Genomic DNA, 26,890 nt, shown 5'->3' on the forward strand with positions numbered 1-26,890 from the left:
GGAGAAATGAATCCAGTAATGTATTTATAAAATTTTAAATAGGATAATATATGCACCAACAAAACGAGAAACTGTTAATAATACGAAAATACATTTATCTTCTCTATTTTTTGATATTATAATTGTTTTGCCTAATTTAAATTTTTCAATTATTCAAGGAACAGCTTCTCATTTATTTTTGAACCTGTCTTCAAAAAGATAATAATTTCTTACTCTCAATTATAATATATCGATTTCGTTACTAAAATTAACTATGAATAATTTTTATTATATATCATAGGATTTAATTAATTATAAATTACTTTCAATACAAAACTATTGACTTTGTTCTGTTTACTTTTCGGAAAAAGTACTTAAAATATACTAAAATAATCATAAACATAAGTAAATTAAAAAATATCTATCAGAGTATGTAAAATAGTGATTTTCAAATCGCGGTGATGTTTTTTTTGCTTTTTTTAAATTGATCCGGGGTATCTGGTTGGTCTGTGTTTAATAATTTGTGTGTTATTTTCTCCATTGAAAATGTAAGTACGACAACGAATGTCTGTTAATTGCTTGTTTTTATTTTAATTGTGTTCTCATGTAAGTGATGTTATTGTCTTTATGAGAATAAATAATCTTTAAACCTAAACCCAATTCTGCTTTAAATTATTTTTCTTCTAATAATTTACGTTTTACGTTCTTTAACACACTATTTTAGTGGTGTATTTAGTAATACATACTGTGATTAAGAACTCAAATTCCTTATTTAATTTATAATGTTTGGTTTTCTTATTTTCTGTTAAAACGTATCCTTAGAACACCTTTGTCCTGGCACATAACACTTATTAGGAGAAAATCAATGAAATCCATACACTTAACACTTTGTTTCTTAAATTTAGTACTTATCAAAAAGAAAGGTAGCTACAGTATTCTAGCTAACATTAGTAAAGATGTTATCGTGACACATGTTACGAATGTTAGTACGCGCACTGGCGGACGACTGACCCCAGTAACTCGACCTCAGTCGACACTAATCGACATCATTGGTTAATAGCTTCCATTTATTCGGGCATTATTCACTTAATAGAACTTAAAATGAATATATATAATGTATTTAATTATTTATTGGAGTAATCTTATTAATTTTACTTTAGCCTCACGATTTTATTAGTTCATGTTGAATTTCATTCTTCCTCGATGTTAAGAATTTTTCTAAGCCCCAAGATATTGCAGTGAGCCAGGTAAAGATGTTAAGACAATGTAATGTAACGGCTGTAGATGCAGTGTCTTTTATCCACCCTAAAATATAAATATTTTGTATTGAAAATACACACTATAATAATTTAGACTTTGTAATTTAAGATAGATGTAGCAATTTGGGTAAATAAAGTAGATTAAGAAAATTGATCGTCTTCGGTGCGACAAAGCCAGTACTGCGGTCACCAACCCGCCTGCCCAGCGTGGTGACTATGGGCAAAACACATGAGTTCACGTTATTTTTGGCGTAAACTTGTGGAGGCCTGTGTCCAGCAGTGGACTGTATAGGCTGCAATGATGAAGAAAATTGATTTACATAGTGAATATTATGTTGTCTTACCGACTACTGGTCCTAAAGTCAGATAAACAATGCCAGCAGTTAATAACTGTAGCCCTGTAGCACCCGGCAATTTATGCAGAGGAACGTGAGTAGGAATCACAAGAGCCATAAAAACTGTTCGAAGACCTTTTCCAAAACCAACAATTACTGCTACCATGAGTACTACAGAGTAATCCTGACAGTAAGACAGCACTAGAAAATTATTAAAATTGGACATTGTTTAATTTTAAGGACATTTGTATCTGTTAAAAATAAATAAAAATAATTACCTACTCTGCCCGTGGCCATCAACATAACACCGAATAAGAAAAAAGAGTTATTATCCCATCCAATTTTTCCTGCTACAAAAGGAATACAAAATCTAACACAAATATCTACTCCAGCCAATAAAGACATAAATATGGCTACTTGAGATTTAGTCATTCCGAAATCTCCTAGAATAAATGGCGTTAATAATGAAAAGTTTAACTCATTAAAATTCGCCAATGTGATTCCCAACATTAAATTGATAAAAGTAAGATCTTTTAGGAGATCCAAGTCGAAAAATATGTAGACTTTTTGGCAGAACGTCAAATCACTCTCTCCTTCTATTTCGTCTTGCTTCCCTTCCTCATTTTTCACTTTAAAAACATCATCCTCTAAAGGACTATTCATTAAAAGTTTAAACTTATCCGTTTGATATCTATCTTCAGTCTCTTTCAAATATTTTTCCAATTTTAACGAAGCTTCCTTAAGTACTTCACTCTCATAGTTAAAATTATTAGATTTACGCCTTTGCTTTGTGCGATAGGATTGATTACTGTGATTATCTTTCAAATATTTTCGTTCGTCTATTTCATCTTGATTTTTCAATGAAACATTACTATGGTTGTCTTTATGATACTTTTCACTGTATTGTCTATCCATTTTAAGCGACTTGATACTTTTCGTACCTGTTAAATTCATTTCTGCTTTATTTGCAATATATTTCGCCTTTTGTGAATCTATTTTTTCTACCTCGGCTTTTTCATCTGCTTTCAAATCTTGAGGTGCTTTTAATGTTGGGCAATCTTCTATTTCTGATTCTGGAATTTGAGTATTAAAAGTTATTGAAGATTTCCGTTTTAGCTTATTTGTTTGCTTGGGTTCACGGTCAAGGGTTCCTAGGTTAGCCGAGGAATTTTTTTTGGACTCATTAAGATATAAAATAGACGATTTTCGCGATCGGTTGTCTAATAGGTTAGACATAGATGATTTTTTTGAATTTAAGCGTGATGTTTTAGCAGATGCTTCCACAGAAGAGAGTCTACTTCTGGATTGCCTCGATTGACTAAAATAGCCATCATTTGCTCTCAGCATCATAGGTACACCAGGGTCTGTTATTTCATACCCAGGAGTAACTGGATCATCTTCGTTGTAAAGATACTGACTAGATAAGAGACTATGACTTCTTATCTTTGAAAGTTGATTAAAATAACTGCTTTCGTTAATTTTGTTTTCGCTTTTCAAATTAACCATTCTTGGTATTGGAGTCATTAATTTCTCTTCGTCTTGGGTTATGATAGTTGGAGATTTAGAATGCCATTTTACTGGCTGAAGTAAGAGAGCGCATGCCACTGAATGTAATGCGAATGCACTTATAATAAGAACTGTACCCATTTCGCCAAAGGCGGCATAAAGTCCAGTTATAATATGTGGCCATACAACAGGACCTAAGCCTGTTGTAGTCCATGATAATCCTGTAGCTAATCTTCGTCTGTTTTTCCAATATGTATTTAAAGCTAAGGCGTTCGCTGAACTGCTGATACCATAGCCTGCACCTAAAAGAATTAAAAATAAATTATTTATATCTACTTAAATTGATATAATATTTGCTATATCTACAGACAGGTTTAATAATTATATATTGTTGAGAGTCTTCGGTTATAATCAAATCATTTGAAACGGGAGCAGCCCAACTGGGCTAGTAGGTTTTGAAGCAGTGTTGTGTTCCTGCTGGTAAGTAAGGTTACCAGAGCTCCTGGAGCGAAGTGGAGATAGGGTCGGAAATACGCTTGCAATGTTTTTGGTGTTGCAGACATCTATAAGCTACGATAATCGCTTATCATCAGGTGGGCCGTACGCTTGTTAGGCGACCTAGTTATATATAAAATAAAAATAAAACATTTGAATAGTGATTAATTCGTACTAAGCGGTAAACGTTAACTCACCATAAAATATAGAGAAAAATGTCAAATACGTAACAAAGTTGTAAGAAAATGATGTTAACAGTAGTGACATAAAAACAATTAACGCTCCGGTAAGTGAAACTTGACGATAGCTGAATATTTTAAAGATTGGACCGTTTGCTAATCCTGAAAAAAAAAATTTGTTCCTGAGCTACTCGTGTTATCAAATGTTATAGGTAATCTACTTGAATAAAAATGAGTCTCTAAAATGTATATGGAACTTTTAACTTCCGAACGAATGCATCAAATTCCATAATTACTTTTTTTTTGTTTTGCTATTTTTTGCCTAGCAAGGGTATGAAAATAATGTATGAGCAAAATTACGAAGTAAGGATTATGAACCAAAGTCACAAAATTCTAAAATTGTTAGCGAGGATATTCCTTAATATAAGTGCACTTTACTACGTGTTTACGTCTTAACGCAGAATGGCAGATATTAAAGTATTGGATGGCCAGTATGGTATCAGTGAGTTACCATGCGAGGCGTATCACGCACCGACGCAAGAGGTCAGCGCGGAGTTCATGTTGATGATAGTCGTTGTTTGCGAACTGGTAATGCCCAGACGGGAGAACTTGTCTCGGAACAACAGGCCGAACTGTTGTAACATTGGTAGTGCTGACAACTGAAAGAGATACATAAAGTTATTGTATACAACATATAAAACGACTGAATTAGACTGTAATGGCACGCATCTTCTATTAAGGCAAAGGAAAGTAATTAAATTTAAACGATGTAGTATATAGGGATATTAAATTTAATATACGAAACAGGTACATATGAAAAATAAATATCAAAACAAGATACGGATAGCAATTTTGAACAATTATTCAGAAATTCTAAGCATGGATTTACTTCAAGGACGATTATACTGCATTTCATATCTGCAAACAAGAATTTACAATAAGAGTAATTTCTCTGATTCATAAATATCATTACACGAATCACGTGAAAGCCATGCTTCTTATAAGTGCATATCTAAAAGATAAAAATTATTTACTTCAGACAATTGTATTTCTTATCACCGTACATCTTATTCTTTTTAATTGATTTTGACAAAATAATACTATTTGCTGAGTTTATACACAAATTTTAGTGCTAAATTACACTAGTGGACTGGGCAGGACTACTTAGATAAGATGGTAGTAAAAATTTACACATAAAATAATATGGTAAAACAATACATACACGTATGTATCTTTATGCTATCAAGATCATGTAATTTTAACCAAGAGACGTGTTAGTGAAGGCCTGTGGCTTCGCCATTCATTTTCTTCTTATTCAAATGAAAATATGCGATTTTTAATGTTACTGGGCTATTAACATCGTTATTACTTTTTCTGCATAATTTAATTACAGATGCAGATGTATAATGCACAACTAAACGTAGATAACGATGCAAGTTTAATAAATTGATACATAAATAAATACACATATTTTAACAGTAAAGTCACAAAGTTAAATAGTATTATTACAAAAATAGTGAACTTACGTTTGAAAATCCAGCAGCGAAGACAATCATCCAACCCCAACCCCCATCGGGAGGTATGAAATCGCCATCTTTTTTGACTTTCATTTTTAACTCTTTCAATTTTACCATCGTCTGAAAAAATTCTAAAAGAAATGATTAATAGCTTAACAAAAATAAACAAAAATTCACTTCCATATGTTTAGGTAAAATCAATTATACATCGAACAGTTATGACTAGTATAGCGGTACCATTCAAAATGATAAGTAACGGCTGTACGCATTTATGAAATGGAACAATTACGAAAGATAAATATTATATGACATTTAATTAGGATATGTGGATCACTTCTACAGCTAGACATTATTTGTATAGGAAAATCTTATCTCAATAATATTATTGGTTTGTCCTTTGAATGTTATAAAAAACGATGTTATCTTTAAATCATTTATTGTAGGTATTACTATATACATGAAATAGAAAGGTTATAGTGGATTATTTTGCATTAGTTCATTTATTGTAAATGGTGAATTGTGTATGGTATATTGGTGCGCGTTAAACAATAAGCACTTAATAAATACTCGAGATATATTGCTTGATAAAAACTCTAAGGGTTCTACTGTTACGGTTTCAAACTTTGACGGGTTAATGTAAAAAAAACTAACATTTATCTATAGTATTAATAAATCTAGTTTTAAGCAGGGCCGGACTTAGGGGAGGGCAACCGGGGCTACAGCCCTGGGGCCATCACAAAAGAAGAGCCCTCACAATATAGAGACTTCGGAAAAAAAAAATCAAATTCAGACTAGTAAACAATAATAAACAACTTTTCGTTTCGTATTTTTTTGTTTTAATCTTTAAAAATTGTCTATTTTTTTAAAAGGAATTAATAAATAATAAAGGAATTAAAGAATTTAATTTGGAAAATAACATGGGGCCAAAAGGCCTCTACTTCTTTGTTGCTCCGAGGCCTCAAGACCTATAAACCCGGCCCTGGTTCGAAGAGCGAGTATTGCAGTGAAAATTTAATATGTTATTGTTTAACAAATTATCTGTCATTGAAATTTACAAAAGCTTAAATACTTATATTTAAAAACTACACATTACAATACTGCATTTGAGTATATAATATAACATATAAATATAGAAGTATATACAAATGAATAGGCGAAAAATATATCGACTTACACTGATGACTTTTTATAAATGTAGTCGAATAAAAAGTAAAAACTTTTCGACGACGAAGTGGTATAGAAATTGGTCTTTGCTGCACAGTTAGAAAGTGCTCGATTGCATACTAAACATTATATTATCATAAGCTTTATTATATAAAGGGTTTGAGTGAGTCCTTAGTAAGCGAATGACGAAGTGATGGCTCAACAACTTAATGTAATGATAACGTGTGATTCAAATGCTCCAGATAGTCACGTGTCATTTGAACTCGTTTCGGTTATTTACTATTATAATATATGTAGAGTTAAAATGTGACAGACAACAGCACTGTTTATTCACTACACCATACACCAGTTATGAATAAAGGTGATGATAACCTTCCTGCAAATAAGTTACGATTAGACTTGAGACCAGTATGAGGTAGAATAGGCCATTAAGATCGATTTCTCCTTCGTATCTTCTCTGAACCAAAAGTTGTCCAATTGGTAGCACTGCGAAATGGTTTATAACACTCTCCGTGAATTAAAATTTTGTTGGCAGATGATGGCATGTAACACCAATTATATTTGTTCATAAATAATCTCGCAATTTCCCCAGCATAGTTACCAATTTTTTTGCTATCTATCATTACAGAAGAAGTCAGACCTTGCAGAATTATGTATAATTTTTGATTATATATATATATATATATATATATATATATATATATATATATATATATATATATATATTATTTATTAAATCAATGTCTACTCCTGTGATTTCAGCAGTACGCCGCATTGTAAAAAACCTTCTTGCTGTATTTCCATCACTATTATTCCCTGTCCCTTATTGTGGTATATCTATGTTTAATCCTAACTCTACGTGAAATCGCTTGTCCTTCGACCTTCTTTTTTTGCTTGAGGCTTTTTTTTCTTCGCTCGTGGCAGACCACGTTTGAAATGAAAGAGTATATTATACTAGCTGACCTGGTGAACTTCGTATCACCTTATTCTTTTCTGAATAATAACATAATATATCAAAATAAAATATAGCCTATCTTTTAAGTTGGATCAAACTGCACACGGTGTTCAAATTTGATTAAAATCGGTTAAGTAGTTTATGAGTCCATTGAGGACAAACATTGTGACACGAGATTTATATATATTAAGATATGCAATATCATTTCCATACGTGTAATGTTGAAAGTCCGTATTGATAAGCATTTTCGTTTATAGGTCTCTCTGACACTTTAGTCAAATCCTTCATTTATCTGATAGTAGCTCTGTATATGGTACACGTGGAACTAGAAGTTGTCTCTGTTAAAACTTGCGCCACTTTTCCATCTAAGTATTATTGTTAAAAAAAGTTCATGCTTAACTTAAATTCTTACGCCTTCTTGATTGATTATTGAAGGAAGCAGGCTTTATTTTAATGTAACTAGGTAGGCAAACAAGCGTACAGTTCATCTGATGGTAAGCAGTTACAACGCAAACGCGTTGCTAACCTTATCCCCAATTACCCTCAGGAGCTCCGGTCGCCTTACCTCACCAACAGGAACACAACACTGCTTGAAAACAATATCATTTAGCTGTGATTTTCTGTAAGGTCGAGGTACTACCAGTCGAGCTGCTCCATATGTTGAGCAGGAAATTTCCTGCTGTGCCCTACTTCAGTTAATTTTCGTATTTAAGTTTTTATTCCATCAACAACAAATTTAGTTTTTTCTGGAGTTTCTTTACAAAATTTTATTGAAATAGGTCGACAAAACCGAACGAACCGAGATGAAGTCACTGGATTTTGCCAAATAATAGCACCTGATTCTTCATCAATTACTCTGATGGGCACAAAAGACGTAATAAACAAATTTGCATCGCAAATGAGATCGGATTCCTCTCGTAGTTTTTGATAGTACTGGCTTTGCTCAGATGATCCATCACAACCCCATTTACTACATAAAAGTAAATTTTGCACTCCATTCTTGTAAAGTGAATCTATTGATAAAATTATAGCTGCAGTATGATCTAATAGATCCCTAGATCTTAAAATTTTTGCATATCTATTCGTGATTTCGTTGGTTAAAGAAGGTGGATAAGCATTTATTTTTCATATCTTGTATTTTGTAGTAAGGTGGAAAGATAAAACAGTTTCTTTCATCTGTAACATTATTAAGATAGATATATTGTACTTTAGTCAGATCTAAGTCAACAAAAAAACTTAACGTTTCTTCATCTGTTAGCTTTTTTATTATATTTTCATTACGGAACTGTTTAGTTAAAACAGTTTTTTTTTCGGCATCAGCCAACCTTAATTCTTAGACAAGTTTTGCTTCCAAAGAAGAATATGATCTATCCCATATTCATTTAGCAAAATACATAGTATTTTCTTTTTTTTGCTTGATTATGAAGAGTCCTTCCACTCCTGAAAAAAGAGTCCACACGGCCTTCCTCGTTTTCCAGTAGAAGAGGATGTAGAATCGGTTGGCACGTTTTCTGATGTCAGTATGGTCACGGAATATTCGTACTTACCTACATTATTATTACGTGTCGATGCGAGCCAACATATTTTATGTTTAACATTATTGTATTTTAAAGATAATTTTTTTTAGTGTCACATTATTATTATTATTATTATTTGTTACATTTCGCATTCTTTTAGTTTTTTTATAAGCAGATTAGATACTTGACATTACTTTGAATGCGCTAGGGTCGTTTAAAATGTAATTATTGTGGTGTATGATTATTTATTTGCTCTCGTGACTAAGCGCGAAGCAAATAGGTACAGATTGATGTATAGTAGTTTTCAAGAACAACATGTTAAATCTAGCAATATGTAAAAAAATCGTTAGTTATGCTATTTTTATTTAAAAATACCTAATTGACAGTGTACATAAATAAGGTACGTTCGAATAGAAATTAATGAGATGATATTATGGATTATTTCCATGAGTACCTACTTAGTTTTAAAGAACGGATACCCATAAAATTTTAGTACAATATAAATAGTAAATGGTTCAAGAATTAGGAATATTGGGTTAGCTTTAGAAAATTCTGGAAATTTGGATATTGTTAAAAAAAAGTATAATAACAACTTGTTTTCAGGGTGCATTAAATTTCTATATCCGTATAGTAGTATAGTAATAACAGAAAATGTATTGTATAATAATTATTATTTATTTATTTTATATTATATTTTTATTCTCAATATGTTTAGATTGTACACGCATTTTTTTTATTTATCAAATAAACAATACTGTACTTATTCATTATAAATAACATTAAAAAACTACGTAGGTTTATGACAATGCTATTTAGTAATAACCAATGAAGCAAATATATGATATATATATATATATATATATATATATATATAGCTTTTGCTTCTAATAGGAGGGTGGGTAAATATGTAATTATTTTATATATATATATAAAATAATAATATATATAAAATAAATTTATATATATATATAAAATAATTACATATTTACCCACCCTCCTATTAGAAGCAAGCTGGGACTGAAAACTCAAATAAAAAGATGCACACAACCAAATACATCAAATCACAATAGTATCAAGAAAATAATTTTTAAGTTTATTTTTTAAATTAATTGGTGTAATACTCTCAATCAATTTTGATGGTACGTCATTTATTAGTCTAGCCAATAAATAAGCTGTTGTTCGCTCACCATATGTGTTGTGTATGCACCTAGTAGTCCATAACCGGTTTTTTGCGATAGTACGGGTGTGAGTAGGGTGTTTAACATGTTGCCAGAATTTTTGATGTAAATAATTTTCGGACCTATTTTTAATCAAAAATAAATTTGAAGTCATTGGTTTGGAACTTAATTTTAGCAAATGCGAACTTTTTATAAATAACTGTGACTTAAATTTAAATGACGTAAAACAAAAATTTAATATTTTGGCTTCAAATATTAAAATAGTTAATAGTAATTCCCTTTACCTCTTAGGTTCTCCAATTTTTGATGAATCTGTTTCTGAATATATTAATAACTCAATCACTAAATTTCAAAATTCTGTTGACCGTCTTCTAGAAATTAGTCCACATTATGCACTTTGTATCTTAAAATACTGTCTTTTCGTCCCAAAATTTACGTATGCGCTCCGTTGCTGCTCCTTTTAGAATCACAAGTAGACGACTTAATCAAAATCAGCTTAGAATCGATTCTTAATATGCAACTGAACAAGCAATCTTGGACCCAAGCATACCTATCCGTTATGGTGATTTAGGGATTCGCATATTTCCAGTGTCGCTTTGCCAGCCTTCCTATCTTCTGTCCATAGTTCAGCAAATCTCATAAGTAAAATTTTACGGGCATCCCCTTCAAACTTTGAGATTGCTGGTTTGGAAGAAGCTAGATACGCTTTCTTAATTGCATGCCCAGGTCAAAATTTTCCAGTTTCTCCAAATTCACAGAGGAGCTGGGACGACATAAATTGCAAATTGACTTATGACAATCTTTTAAGCTGTAGTACAGGTTCGGCGCGTGCTAGGCTTTTGGCCGTGGGTACGCATGAGGCCGGCTACTGGCTTCACGCGTACCCTTCGTCAAGTACAGGAATATTTCTTGAGCCTGACACGCTCCGAATCGCAACCTGTCTACGACTTGGGGTTCTGGTCTGCGCTCCTCATAAATGTCCCTGTGGTAGTGATGTCGACAAGCTAGGACATCACGGTCTGTCATGTCTAAAAAGTGCAGGCCGCTTCTCGAGACATGCTGCACTTAACGATATCATACGCCGGTCCCTTGCAACCGTCAACGTCGTCGTCGTTTTTTAAGTCCGTCCGTATCAATCCAAGGTACTTTAGTTTTGTTTGATTTTCTCTTATAATTTATATTTAATGATTCAGTTTTTTCAGCTTCTTGAAATGACTTTTATAAAGTTGTACATTTCATTTGTACATTTTATCTGTTTAGTTTTACCCCAGTCAACCTTTGCTAGTTCTTTGTTTAATAATTCTATATCGACCAAATTTCTTGAAACATTTTACGTTAACCTCGCTTCAACGTCCATATCGCAAGAAAAAAGTATCGCTCGATGATCTGCTAGTACAGTATCAAGCACCGCAGAGTACAGGTGAGATGTGGGGAATCGCGCAAATATGTGGTCGATGCATGTTTTTGTAGTTATATTTTGTTTGGTTACAATTCTGGTGTAATCGGTGATTCCACACATTAGTCCGCAATCGCTGAGCATATCTAATTATGAACGTGAATATGATGTTAAAGATTTAATATTTATATTAGTATCTCCGATCATCAAAATGTTTTGCTTAATAGTAAATTTTGAAATGCACCCAGCTAGCTCCTTAACAAAAACATTCTTGTAAGTTGCGGGTGGCCTATATAAAATAATAATTACTATGTCTTGGTTAGAAGATAATTTAAGAGTACTAATTAAACTTTCAAATCAAAAAGTTTTGTTTTTGCATAAAGTGAATTTTAAATGATTTTTAACATAGATAATAATACCCTCACCTCTTTTATTATATCTTAATTTTGAAAATATACTATAACCAGGTATATTAAATAGATGGACAATATTATCTGTTATACCAGCTTCTCTAAATTTTATTACATCTAAAGGAAATTTACAGTGGTGAGTGAGTAGTAACAATTTATCAAAATGTTTAGTATGTGACTGTATTTAGATGCAGACATGAAACATTTAAAGTAGGTTTTAGGAGGAAACAGTTTAAAGAAGTCGTTTTAGGAACTACAATAAAATATGTTTTTTTATCTGACTACCCATTATTAAAAATAAGAAAATAAAATAAATAAAATAAAGTTAATAAAACTTAATATAGACTTAATTTAGAATTTTTATCTGAAATAATTTTAATTCGATTTTATAAGTTCATTAATATCATCTATTGAGCGTATATAATAAATTTTACTGTTACCTGACTTTCTAACACAAACTTTACTATTTTTGTACCAAATGTATTGGAAATATTTATTCAATTGACTTTTAGCATTACAAAGTAGTGTCTTCGTATGTTTAGTGAGAGCTTCTCGTATGTAAACTCTTTGCATCGCACTTTCTTTAGAGATCTCTGGTAGCAGTAATCCTACGGTTGGACATTTTTCTTTTCCACTATTTATCCATTTTTCTTGAGCTTCTTTCGATTTCATTTCTAATAAAATTATCCCAGGTTTGGTTTTTGAACCTGGTAGGCGCTGAATGGACCGAATAGCCTCTTTATCCAAGTCCAACTTCGACACCATTTCTCCTTTCTTCTATGAATTTCTGGTATCAATTTATTACGATGCTTGATGAAAGATTTTTTTGTTCAAATTGGTGCAATACTTGTTCCAGCGTGGCTACACGTAAATTTAAATTTTTATTTCTATGTAGTAAATCTTGGTTTTTGTGTCCTAAATCTTTTATTTTAGAGTCTTGGTTTTTGACAGTTTGTTCCATTGAACTAATTTGCTCGCTTAAAAATTCTAAAGATGTTTCCAAGCTACGTAATTCTTATTTAAATGTTTTTGAATTTTGAAATGAATTTTGCGACTGTTTTATAAGTTTCCTGTGGCAGGAGTATTGGAGAGATTCCATCATGAGATAAGTAGTGCTTTTGTACCAGCATTGTTTATAAGAGCTATTTCCTTTTGCTATCCTAGTGTACATAAATTGTTAAAGAAATAAATAAATAAATAAAATAAATGAATGGTCTTTGTCTGTAAATTTATTTTCTACACTATAAATTATTATTAAATCCATTATTTTTAATTTTAAAAGTGTATTTTAATAATTAAATGTTTACCTACGGCTACTTACCTTTATTGTTATGACACTTTACACATAATTCTATTGAAATGTGTACCTATGTACTTATATAAATGACTGTTGGCTAAGCACGCTTACCAACGCGTAGGTACTCTGATACTGACACTATTAAAACGTTGGAATTTGTAGGTACATCATGCACTTAATGCAGCTAGAATAAACACAATTTGCTAATAAATACATTTTTTTCTAATACAGAGTACACTTTATGTAAAGTTATATTTGCTTAAGTGACACTTCTTTCTACTTACTTGTAGCTTAACCTTCTATTAAAATACATTTAGGTAGCCTTTAGTAGATTCTCGATTTATACTGCTGTATGTGGGCTTAGAAAAGCGTTAACAGCTGTGTGTTAGGTACCAATAATGTTTAGTATCGCTCTATAACAATGTATCTATATAGGTATGCAATTTACAGCAATCTGTAAAAGATGGGTTGTGTATTTATACGTGTTGAGGGAATTGTATTTGTACAAAGATTTCTTCCCGATCTAGGTGTCTATCCTTGCGGGGAACCCCACCGTGCCTCTCAGAGCAGAGCACATTAAGCTGTCAGTTCTGGTCAGTCCCGGTTGTTATCGTAGACAACTGATAATGATCGTTACTCCATAGTAGGGAATATATTCACCAACTCGTAGAGGAGCAGCGTGGTGGATTGAACTCCAACCACTTTCTTAATCAATCAATAAATTTTGAGATCTTATCTTCTTTTATATATAAAAAGACAAGTCCTGACTCATTCATCAACGCCCAGCCCAAACCCTTAGACCTATAAAGTTGAAACTTTGCACAGAGTTTCTCTTTATAATGTATACAAGGAACAAGGAATGGTATTGCGAAGTTCAACCCCTAAAGGGGTAAAATGGTGGTTCAAAATTTGTATGGCGAAACAATATTAAATAGACATTGAGATTCGAAATTTCGTAGGAGTACTCCCAAAAATAACTAAGCGAATACGTATTTCGTAATTTTCCAAAAATCAACCCCTTAGGAGGTGAATGGGGTAAATAAACCTAATAATCGACATGGGTGTCGTTATTTATGTTTTTTGGAACGTTGATTGCAAAAAGGGCAGTTATTTCTAAGTATAAGACGGCGAACATGGCATAAAATTAATTAAATTGTTTCCCAATACAAACTCTGAACTCCCGTTTCACCACTATGGGGTGACTATTCAATTCGAACCTTCGTAGGTACTCCAATAAAAAAAATAAGTAATTGTAAGTTTTGAAACTTCAAATACGTCATTATAACATTGATTTGAATTAGTGTTTTGTTTGTGCTGAAGTATACTTACTACAATTTGTACTTTAATTTTTCCCAAAATTCGATAATTCTGGCATTGCCTTTCTGCCTTTTCTAGGAAATTTGCCTCAGCATAGCATCTGAAGGCAGAACCTCTAATGTAGTATATAAAGAAATACTTTCAGCATAGACTGGAATTTTTCAAGTCAATTATTTTCATGAAGGCTAAAATACACTATTTTTACGAAATGTTTCTACATTCAAAATAATAAACATTGTTTCCTTATTATATAGCAAAACTTAATAATTAACGTTGTGCACTTTTCTTTAGGAAGGCGTCTATTAAAAGAAAAATAGAAAATAAAAAAGAGACTAGGGAATTACTCTAAGATGTGTTGTAAATTTGTAACTCAGTGTTGTAAATTTGTAAACTTACTACGGCATAAAATGTAGTAGAAATGCTGACAGCGTTTCAAAGATAGGAATAATAACGGAGATGACAAAGTCAAATACAATAAACCATTAATATTTTTCTAAAAAAAATAGCAAACCACATGTTATAACTCATTACTTAACTCTTAGGTTAAGAAAGATTTTATCGTTATTCTTTGTCTTATGAGACATGAGTTTCAAGTAGGATTTTCAATTTCGCCTACATTCAATCTCAATTGAAAATTCTAAATCCTGCAAATCAGGGATCTGTGTACGATCACGGTATAAGCCGGAGGGAAGTGAAAGCAATTACTGATAATTGAATGAGACTTTTTATAACTGCATCGAGCATCAGCCACTGACTTGAACTATTCTAATTTAAAATTTGATTATTATTTATTTTATAAGCACATGCAATGTCACAACGGCATTTTTAATAAGTCAAACTTTTGTTTGATATTCCACAATACTTTATGGCATAAAAGGACATTAAAGATGCATCAATATATGGTTGGTTTCTTTACTCAAAACCCTTTTTGTAATAAAATTGCAATAATATTAAACTTAATAAAAAAAAAAATACTTTTATTTAATTTGATAAGAAAATAACTTTCGATTGATTTACACAACACTCTCCGTCAAAGTTATGCGAAAAAAGCAGTTTTTGCTCTATTATTGATGCACTAGTTCTGTAAATGTTTTTAAAAGTTCCGCCAATATTTGATCTGTCACGAGATAGTTTTGCCACGGTCTTAAATACAGGTCTTGCAATGGAGTCTGTTCAATGGTGAGAGATTAGTACGATAGTGTCATAATTTTTCTTTCGCGTCAATGCCGTTGTACGTAGACAGCCGCTGTAACTCACTGCTGTCGATAGGTTCGGTCACGTGGTGCGGTATGCAGTGCACACTGCGCACGCTGTTTGTGTGACGTTTCATTGCAATTGGTTATATTGAGTGACATTTTATTGTAATTCGTTATATTTTAAAACATAATCTATCGCCATGCCTCTGGCGGCCATAAATTGAAAAGAAAAGCGCAACCATTAAGCCGACGTACTCCTACTACTGTTGTTGCACGACTTGTGTATAAGACCGTGGTTAAAATTGTTGCTTGATGTTTCCCCTCGGTCGTAGTACGTCATAGTTATAAAAAACTAATGGTCAATGTTTTGTTATTGCATTAAAAACGTTTTTATTGTATTTGTATAAAAAATAATAGCATTTGAAAAAAAATACCCGTCTTATTTTAATAAGAAAATACAAAATTGAGATGCGTCCTAATTTTTTATACAGTTCTATTTTAATTTGAATGCTCAAAATACATTGCCTACAGTCTACTAATAGAAGTTGTGACGTTTTGCGTACTTCGCATTACGAATTTTTAATTGAATTAATTTTTAATTTTAGTTTTCAATTTATAATTAAACAAATAAAATAAAACAAATTCATAATTAAACATATTTAAAATTACGTTATTAAACCGATTAATCACAATCGATGTTAAATCGATTCATACAATCGAAACATTTTTACTTGTTGACACATATTGCCAACATAATCATACGATGACATGCTGATAATCATCAAATGTGCAACAAGGATGAGGGAAAACATATGAAAGAGAAATAACAGAGGTTATGGAAACAGTTAGCATTCAGAAGTTACGACTTAACAGTATAAGTTTTTTTTAATTTTTGTGACCGTACTCTTTTTGTTTTGTGAAAGTGATAGTACTTATTTTGTTAATATTTTCCTTTGTAAAAGGAGATGTGTATAGGTTAAAAACTATTACAAAGGAAATTATTGTTTATCAATTAAAAAAGATAAAATAATACTTGAAATGTTGTTTTGATTGAAATATTTATTGGGCAACAACTCTTATATGGGAAATATATTTTGTGAAACGGTAAGTTAAAAATTATCTTTGTTTTATTGACAATAAAAGTTTTAACTATGTATCCTCATTTACCTTGACATAGATGTAAATATAGTATACATGCTCGAATTACAAAGTTACATACTACTACTAAAACTTTGGTACGTCCGATTTCTTAAATAGATATTTATTTCTTTTTTTTCTTCATGAAAAAATCATATAATAAATATTCAATTTTTTAATCTTTTGTTAATTTTTTTAATACCTTAATTTAAGTAAATTAATGTAGTTAAATTTATTAAATACCTTTTTCGTGCACATTACATTATTAATTTTTTGTTTTTATTTACTGTTTTGTTTTTAGTAATGCATGTAGAGTGATTTGACATTTATTATCTCAACTTTATTCGTTTTTTTTTAGAAATATCTATTGATGTTAGTTTTTTGAATCAAATAATATTTGATAATAAAATTTTAATCCCAACAATTCCTTACTATCTGGATAGAAAATTTATTGGTAATAATAAAGTGAAAAAAAGAAATTCATTAACATCCAGTAAATATTTGTATCTAGTTTTATTGAGGTAAGAACAGTAGGAAATACTTGCTCAAAATTTGTAGCAGCTTGACTAAGGAATTAGCTTAAACTTGAGAAGATCGCAGCTAATTAATAATGCTGCTTTTTAAAGTGATTGTATTCTTGTGTTGTGTGGTAGCCAAAGCAATGCTTCCTTTGTTGCAGGCTACACACCATAGTGGTAATTCATATACATTTTTATTTATAAAAACTTGCAATTACTTGTAACAACATCATTTGTTCAAAAATGACTTCCTGTAAAAAAATTAATTAGGAAGTGATTATAAAGACAATTGAACTCATTATTTATTTTATTAATAGAAATGACCTTTTGATGACTCGTATATCTATTTAGCAAATACTTTGACAGTTAATTGTGTTATTGTGTATTTAAAGTTACATGCGAAATATTTTTTTGTTGTTGATTGTTATCACAAAAGCTATTCTTGAATATAAAATTACAGTTAGATTTCTGTTTGTAAAAGGCACTAACCGTTGAAAATTCTGTTATTTGTTACACAAACAATAAAGTACTAGCCGTCTAAAATACTTTCGACTAGCCCGTTGGCGTCGTTTGTAGTGGCCATGCTTTCTGCTCCGTGGGTTGCGGGTTTCATTCTCACCTGAGCCTGGATGTAATACTTGTATTTATATATGTATTATTGCTATCTATGCATATTTATAAAAAAAATTAGTTATAATAGTCGGCCGCTACCTGTAACACAAACATTAAGTTGCTTACAATAGGAACAGACGACCATGTTATAAGATACACCAACCATTGTTATAAGATATTTATTTATTTATCTAATTATTTAAAAGGGGTACTGTTTAATTATAACAGTAAAGAAGTTTTATAAAAACATTGATAATCATCGCACTTAATTATCTATACATATAATAAAATGGTAGGAAAGTCAAAACTGTACATTGAATATTTTTTTAAAAGAATACTTGGGGTGTGATCTACAATCGATACCGAAGCCAAAAATATAGTTTTTAGAATTTTTGTCTGTTTGTGTGTTTGTCTGTATGTATGTCCGGGATAAACTCAAAAAGTACTGTATGGATTTACTTCAAATTTGGCACGAATATTATTAAAAAGTCGGTTCAACATATAGGCTACAAATTATCACGCTATCACCTACAGGGAACGAGCAGTGAACCTTTATTTCTTCAACGCATTCTGTAACAACGTCTAATCTAACGGCGCATATTTGAATGTTGTTGTTATTATGTTAATAACCATGCTATATAAGCTAGCATCATACTATAAATAAAGACATTCTGTAGTATATTTAGTATCAGCATTGCACCCGTGCGAAGCCAGGGTGGATTGCTAGTTATTTATAATATTACTTACTTTCTTCTTTAAAAGCAATAAAACTTTTTACTAAATTATTACATCCGTACTATACAATTTAAAATTTAAAAAGTAACATACTATTTAAAATTAACTATGTTTTTTTTTTTATGAGAATATAATTACTGATGTGTATCAGTTACTAATGATTAAAAATAATATTTTTCAAAATATTAAACATTCTAGATAAAAGTGTGAATTGGTTTAATCAATCAATATTATTGCAGCCTGTGTAGGGAAAGGCTGTGTAGGTTTTCACCTTACAAAAGATCATAGCTTAATAAAACTGCGTGGTGCTATGTTCCTGTACGGTAAGGTGACCAGAGCTCCTATGGAGTTTCAGGGATAGGATCGGCAATGGGCATGTGATGCTTCTGGTGTTGCAAGAGCCAATTGGCTAGGGTAACCGTTTACCATCAGATGGGCGCTTGTTTGCCATAGTAGTCATATATAAAAAAAAAATTAGGATGTAATTGTAAAATTTTGGAACAAAAATATGCATGTTTGTTTATATTTTGATCCCTATTATACCTAGTTCAGCCATAAGTCCTGTTACAAATGAAAATGCATTTTTTTTAAAATGAAGTAATGTAATATTATTAAAATTTATACCTGCTTATTTATTAACGTCTTAGCAAAAAATAAAAATATATTCGATTCGAAATGGCCAACTTTAGCTTTTATACAGGCTTTTAATCTGTTTGGCCACGAATCTATGGATTTACGCACTGTTTCCAAAGGAAATTTCGCCACTGCTTGCTTCAAAAATTTTTAAGAGACTCAGTTTCGCCGTGTCGTTTAGAGCAGGCCATGTCCTCTAAAACTGACCATAATTTGAAGTCTAAAAGGTTTAGGTCTGGGCTAGATGAGGGCCAGTCTTCAACTCTTATAAAGTCCGGAACGTTGGTTTCAAGCCGGCTTGGTAGTTCGCGCCTTGTGACCAGGTGCAGAGTCCTGCTGGAAAGTCCACGGTATATTTTTAAAAAGTGTATTGCTGAGAGGTTTCACAACATGATCCAAGACTGTATCTTGATACACTTTGGCTGAAGTTTTCATCGAATTTTTTCATCAGTAAAGAGGATATTTCTGTGCCTTTCAGCTGCGTATCGCGACAGAAAGAGTTTTGATTGATCCACTCTCTTTAATTGTAAATATTGATTTAGGTCCTGTATATCGGCGATAAGCACCGAACTTCAGGTCTTGTTTTTAACCGACTTCCAAAAAAGGAGGTCGACTGTTTTTTTTTTTATGTATGTTATATCAGAACTTTTGACCGGGTGGACCGATTTCGACACATTTTTTTTTTAATCGAAAGGTGGTGTGTGTCAATTGGTCCCATTTAAATTTATTTGAGATCTAACAACTACTTTTCGAGTTATGTCTAATAATGCGTTTTTACTTGACGCTTTTTTCGTCGACCTACGTTGTATTATACCGCATAACTTTCTACTGGATGTACCGATTTTGATAATTCTTTTTTTGTTGAAAAGGGGATATCCCTAGTTTAGTACCATGATAAGGAAACCAGGATCTGATGATTGGATCCCAGAGAAATCGAGGGAAACTCTCGAAAATCCGCAATAACTTTTTACTGGGTGTACCGATTTTGATAATTTTTAATTTAATCGAAAGCTGATATTTATCATGTGGTCACATATCAATTTTATCGAGATCTGATAACTACTTTTTGAGTAATCTTTGATAACGCGTAGTTACTTGACTATTTTTTCGTCGATCTACGTCGTATTACTCGTCGATGTAATTGAAGTCGGTTTTTTTTTTGTTTGCGAGCCAACACAATTATATAATACGCGAAAGAGTCCTAGCGGGAATCATCATTTCTTGTGGTAAGATTTTTTGCTTCCTAATGGGGTTTCGACGAATCTGGTTTTAACAGCATTAATCTGTTGATAGTACGATATACGAACATACGGCTGATACCAAGCTTTTGAAGTGTCTGGAATATGATCGACGGCTCCATACTCACTCTTTGCAAAACGATCACTGCAATCCTATTTTCATAACATCCCGTTCCATATTGTAATTTGATGATGAACACGAAAAAATTGTGTATGTGAAATGGCGCAAAATCGAAATAAGTTTTTATAATGATATACGTGTTCCATTTTCAAAATAATTAAAAAGTTGAAAAAAAAGAAAACTTTTTATGTAACAGTAATTATGGCCAGACTAGTTATACTAGGTATAACCTAGGTGAAGTAGTAAATAGCCCATGTGCATCAGAAGTCCTGTCTACGCGTTCCTCATAACAGTCGTAAGGCTTCTTTTCATTAGTGCGTGTTCAAAAGATTCAAAATAAATAAATAATAATATACATGATAGACTAAATATAAATCAAGCAGCTAAATACTCGTTTGTTACTTATTTATTTATTCTATAATATTTCGAAACAATTAGTTATATAATATGTATAGTATTAGTAGTATCAGTGATTTCGATTTAATATAAACAACGAATGTTTGATAGATACTTCTTTAAGCAAATCTTAAATTGAGATGTCTTCAAAATTAATATTTTCGCGATTGCACATAACGATACTATAACAGCGGTGTCTCAAGTTTTCGCCTTTTTCAATCTCGAAGTGACCTAAAGTTTTATTAGCCACTGACCATAACAAACAATCTTTTAATTCATAGTAATGTTGAACATTTAACATGCTTCAAGCGATTCGTATAGTGGTAAACATTTGTAATTGTACTTTATCGTTTGTGATTAGTTGGAGAGTGACGTCACGCGGGTTTCATTGCCCCCGTCCCATATCTGCTTGTAGAACAATAACAATTGTTAATTAATAAATTATGAGTAGCGTTTGTTGATACTTTTGGAAAGCATTGACCATAAAATTTGGCTAATGCTATCTATGTCACGTTTTGTAGGTTAAAACCGTAAGTGAACTATAGACATTTTAAATATACACGAAATAAATTATGATTAAAGCATCTATCTGTTCATGCTATAACAATTAGACGTACAAAACGGAAGGTAATATGCATATAATCGCTTTGTAATACAGTAATAATTTATTTGAAATCTAAAAAATCACTTCACTTCAGGCTATCGCAGTCCACTGCTGGACATAGGCCACCCCAAGCTCGCGCCACACATCCTGGTTTTTCGCAATCCTCATCCAGCCACCACCAACAATCTTACGTAAACCGTCGGTTCAGCGGGCCTGAGGACGTCCCACACTGGATACCTAGCACCCTCTGCCCCATCGTTACTGCGACCGCTGCCATGGCGGGGAATAGTGGGGATGCCGGGATCTGCCATGCGCATCGAATTTCTAAGCATGTTACCCTGTTTCTCACCAAATCCATATAGCCTTAGTTTACGGACTGACCTGACAGCACGGTATACGTTCTAATACACCACAGCATATCCGTATGCGGAAAGATATCTCCAAGTTTTCGCCTCCCCGAATATTACCGGGATCATATTTGCCAATGTTATTGAAATATTCCCTGTATATAGCGAACAAACCGCCAGCCGTAGTTGGTGATCATATTGTATTCAAAAAGTCCTTTTAATTTTTCAAGGCTCCTTTAGGCAGGTTGTCCCATTTTAAAATGTAGCCCCCTGTAGAAACCACCTCTGTTCTGTGGACTCGATGTGTACTCAAATATAATCTAAAAATTATGAACTTAACGGCAGTCCAATAGTTGAAATTGAACACATTATGAGTTATCAAAATCGACGTCTGTGTATAATGTTAGTCGTACAAGCAATTTTATGTATATTTATTGATATATGTTTATTACGATTCGTAGTTAAAATTGAGTTATCTTACTAACTAAATTTTAGAGGGACTTTTTTATCACCTAAATATTTGCATTAACATAACACATAACATAACACAAAAAGGAGGTTCTCAATTCATGTGGTCCCGTTTAAATTTAATTAAGATCTAACAAGTAGTTTTCAAGTTACATCTAATAATGCGTATTTACTTGACAATTTTTTTTTTCGAACTACGTTGTATTATACCGCATAACTTTTCACTGGGTATACCGATTTTGATGATTCTTGTTTTAATCAAAAGATGAGGCTTGACGTAGTGTTTGATCGAGATCTGATGACTACTTTTTGAGTATTATTTGATAACGCGCTTTAGTTGACTATTTTTTCGTCTACTTACGTTGTACATATTAGGTATTAGGTATGTTATTGTCGATGTTTGTTATTGATGATGTTATTTTCGCAAGCACAATTATTTACGATTGTAATCTCTTTTAAAATAATTTGATCCCTGATATATTATATTACTGTAACGTTATAAAATATCATAGTAGGTATGTTATATTTGTAAGATGTATGCAAGCTGCTCTGTATAAGCAAAATTTTGTTATAAGAGACATGATATTCAAATATGTGCTGAATTTATTATAATGACAAATGTTTCGTAACATATTTTTATTTAATTTATAACCATTATTTATTTCTCTGATAAATATTAATGCCCTAACAACTTGAGCTCATTGCTACTAAAATACTGGCCTTGGAAGTGATTTATTTATTTTTTATGTTATGTTTAGTTAATAAGCTAAGTGATTCATCAATTTTTTTCTGCTATGAAATAAGCTACAAACCTAGATGTTAATTCGTAAATAAAATAAAATTGTATGCAGTTGGAACTTACGGTAGCCACTTCAAAGATGTAAAGCCGTATACGCCGATGCTAAGAAATTGAATATTGTTATTTTCGTGTTCGTGTGTGTTGTGTATGTACGTAGGTAACTTAAGCAGCTGTAATTCTTTGTGTGCAACCTGATAACTTTTTACGGGAAGTTCCGATTTTGACGATTTTTTAATCGAAAGCTGGTGCTTGTCGTTTGGTCCCATTCAAATTTGATCGAGATGTGATGACAACTTTATGGGTACTTGTTTGGAGTCTTATTACTTATCGATAAAATTGAATCCGGTTTTTTTTTCGTCGGCGAGCAAACTCAATTATAAATCACAATGTGTTGGAATGTGATTGCAATATGTACAAACTAAATTATATGCTATTCGATTAGTGGTGTGTTATTGTGGTTAGTAAATAGCCTCTTGAGAATGTGCCGTTGCTAGCGGATATAGACTCTGCAAGACTCATTTAATGCGCATGGCCGGCGTTACTAGGCAACGCTTACCACCAAGCGGACCATAGGTTGGCCTGGACCCTAGTGTTGTGAAAAGATATGTTTAGTCATTGTTTTTCAATCTTCATATCGCTAGTGCGCACGCGACTTAAGATAAACGTAATGTAGGTTATGAAAAAATTTCCGCGCTGACCGCTTGCTCACGTGAAGAGTAGTATGTCATTTTAACGGAGAAAGTTCACTAGAAACTAGGAGTCCTAGATTACTAACGGATGTAAGTCTAACTAGACATCAAACTGTCAAAATTGTCAACTATTTTTAAGATGTTAAAAATGTGAATGTTTTAATTATAATAAAAAGTTGCAATGTTTACTAATGGTAATATTTTAAGAATGTAATCGGTTTGCTTCCAAATTGAAAGTTTTTAATGGTGCTACGGTGAGGGGGGGGGGGGGGGTTTATTCGGGCAAAAAAGGTAGTTTTGTGTCTTTTTTAACGACGTAGTTAAAATCTATTTATTAAAACGAATATTAGATTAAGCTATAATATTGCGAAAATATTGTGTAAATTTAATTAATAAGTCAGAAATATTCAAAATAAGACAACGGCAGCAACTATTTGGAAGCGTATCAGAAATAAAGTTATTTTGCGGTTGTGCCTCATAGCTCAGTGGTAATGAAAAAATCAAAGTTTTCGTTGGGTAATGGTTATCTTCAGGTAACGCTGGGAGGGTTTTTGCTATTTTAAATTCTTTACGTTTTGGAAACAATGAAGTGACAAAAGCGATTTGATGACTATCAAGTTTCCTTTGCAATTGGCTCAGTATTTTTTTATTTAACACTACGGCAAACAAACAGCAAACAAACTTATAGATCACCTGATGATAAGCGTTTACAGTAGCCTATAGACGCAAGATCGGAAGAAGCATCAAGCAAGCAAGGAGCTCTGGCCACATTACTCACCATAGGAACAGAATACTACTCGAGAGCAGTATTATTTAGCTGTGATTTTCTGTGTGGTTGAGGTTTCCAGAGGGGCTGCTCCAGATTTTGAGCAGAATATAATCTGCTGTGCCCTGTGCAAGTGAAAGTATTATTTATTTTCCATTTCGGTAATAAAAGAGTATATTAAACAATAAAACGAAATTGTACTGACTAAGTTTGTTCATAGTATATTTATATACAAATACTTAGCTACATCATTTACTGTTGTGTTTGTTTTTTTCTTTTTGTATTTGAATAAGTAAATTTTTTTTCTTTGTATTGTTATGATTCAGAAAAATACTGTATTTTGTACCAGTTATTATTCAGTTGTCTTTTAATATTTGCCATAGAATGTCAATTGCCATGGATTCTATTTCGCATACTCTCGAATAACTCTAGAACTGGCAAACATATCGCTATTTCTCTCGATGCTTGTAAGTTTCCACAAGATGTTATCCGTCACTGTCATGTTTCTTAATACATTTTAATTGATATGAACGCCATATAAAGGAAAAAATTTTTACAAACACATTAGATACTGAAACAACGACGTTACGATAAACTCAATGATTCACTATCAATCATGTCCATATTCAAACATAGATAAGAGAGTCAATCGCATTTCTCGTGATCTGATACATCTGATTACTTTGCGCATAATGCAGTGTTTCTTATCTCTCTAATACCGATTCATTATATTAAAGATCTATTTTAACGTGTAGATGATTGGAACAGAAAAGTCTGGTATACCTACATGTTTATCTTTTTCAACCACCAAATTCTACTTTATCTGCCAACTATTTCTATTCGCGACCTGAAAATCCAAGAGTTGTTAGTTTACTACTCATATCGACCATAAGGGCTTGTTTTCGTTTCTATTTTATACTATTAAACGAGCAATTCTTGTATATATATAATCTGAATCTCGGAAACGGCACCAATGATTTTCATGAAATTTAGTATGCAGGGAATTTCGGGGGAGATAAATAAATCTAGCTAGGAGGCTGGAGGCTTCAGTTTTAGAAAATGTCGTTTTATCGCTGTTTTAAGACAATGAAAAAATATCGCTAAAATACGAAGGTAAATTTCGCAAATGTCAGTAAACTTCTAATAGCTCAGGTGGGAAATCGGCCGGTCTAGATCGATCATAAAGACCACGGTTCAAATCCTCAAATTTTCAGATCGATTATTGTTTTTTCTTTTTTTTCTAATTGCACTCGTTATTTTTTATTTATTAATGTATTATTTCATTATTTTTCATTTTTTATATTTATTTATATTTTTAATCATTGCCGGTAAAAAAATATTATTCATATTTTATAAATATGTAATTCGTATTTAAATATGATTTCCGAAAAACACGATGTACTAAAAATACCGATTTAAGCTCGGTCACCCAGGGACTGTTTATTTAATAGGTATATGCATGTACGAGATAAATCTTATCAGCGACTGGTAAAACAAATCTATAAGTTATTGACACATAACACTTGACACATTTTGTTTATGATATCTATGACATACATGTCAAATGTTTTAAATGATTTACTTCAGTTTATTTGAAGATAGAAACATTATTTAAATAACAAAGGAAATATTTAAATAACAAATAATGTTGTTTTCAGGAACAAACCTGCATGAAACAAATTAAAATTTTAACCACAATCATTAGGAGTTCATTCCATTAATCATGTGATGGTGTATGTAGTGAAGTAAGGACTAACCCAACCATACCAAAAAATAACGAGTATTTTTTTTTTGTGAAAACCATATTGAAATTTTCACAACATTACAGCCTATACAGTCCACTGCTGGACACAGGCCTCCACAAGTTCGTGCCAAAAATGGCGTAAACTCATGTGTTTTGCCCATAGTCACCACGCTGGGCAGGCGGGTTGGTGACCGCAGTACTGGCTTTGTCGCACCGAAGACGCTGCTGCCCGTCTTCGGCCTGTGTATTTCAAAGCCAGCAGTTGGATGGTTATCCCGCCATCGGTCGGTTTCTTAAGTTCCAAGGTGGTTGTGAAACCTTGTTATCCCTTAGTCGCCTCTTACGACACCCACGGGAAGAGAGGGGGTGGCTAAATTCTTTAG

General features: G+C 32.1%; 2 protein-coding genes and 1 long non-coding RNA gene across 3 annotated transcripts in view; 1 reads left to right on the forward strand and 2 right to left on the reverse strand.

Moving 5' to 3' along the window:
- Positions 1-461: 461 nt before the first annotated feature.
- On the reverse strand, positions 462-5,369 carry LOC123670072. The gene is made up of 6 exons (XM_045603580.1): positions 5,280-5,369; positions 4,286-4,412; positions 3,772-3,915; positions 1,852-3,381; positions 1,583-1,774; positions 462-1,284 (listed from the first exon to the last, which is right to left on the reverse strand). The coding sequence occupies exons 1-6, from the start codon at positions 5,361-5,363 to the stop codon at positions 1,142-1,144; spliced, it is 2,220 nt and encodes a 739-aa protein (XP_045459536.1). The 5' UTR covers positions 5,364-5,369; the 3' UTR covers positions 462-1,141.
- A 3,412-nt stretch (positions 5,370-8,781) lies between these two features.
- Positions 8,782-17,616, reverse strand: LOC123670075. The gene is made up of 4 exons (XR_006745867.1): positions 17,604-17,616; positions 15,029-15,034; positions 13,881-13,892; positions 8,782-8,931 (listed from the first exon to the last, which is right to left on the reverse strand). It is a non-coding gene; the product is annotated as an uncharacterized LOC123670075 (long non-coding RNA).
- Positions 16,450-26,890, forward strand: part of LOC123670074 — a 33,698-nt gene continuing 23,257 nt past the window's right edge. The window contains exon 1 of the mRNA XM_045603582.1: positions 16,450-16,804. The gene's annotated coding sequence lies outside the window, so the exon portion shown is untranslated. The remainder of the gene's footprint in view (positions 16,805-26,890) is intronic.

The sequence above is a fragment of the Melitaea cinxia genome, chromosome 4 (assembly GCF_905220565.1).
Source record: "Melitaea cinxia chromosome 4, ilMelCinx1.1, whole genome shotgun sequence".
Lineage (NCBI taxonomy): Eukaryota > Metazoa > Arthropoda > Insecta > Lepidoptera > Nymphalidae > Melitaea > Melitaea cinxia.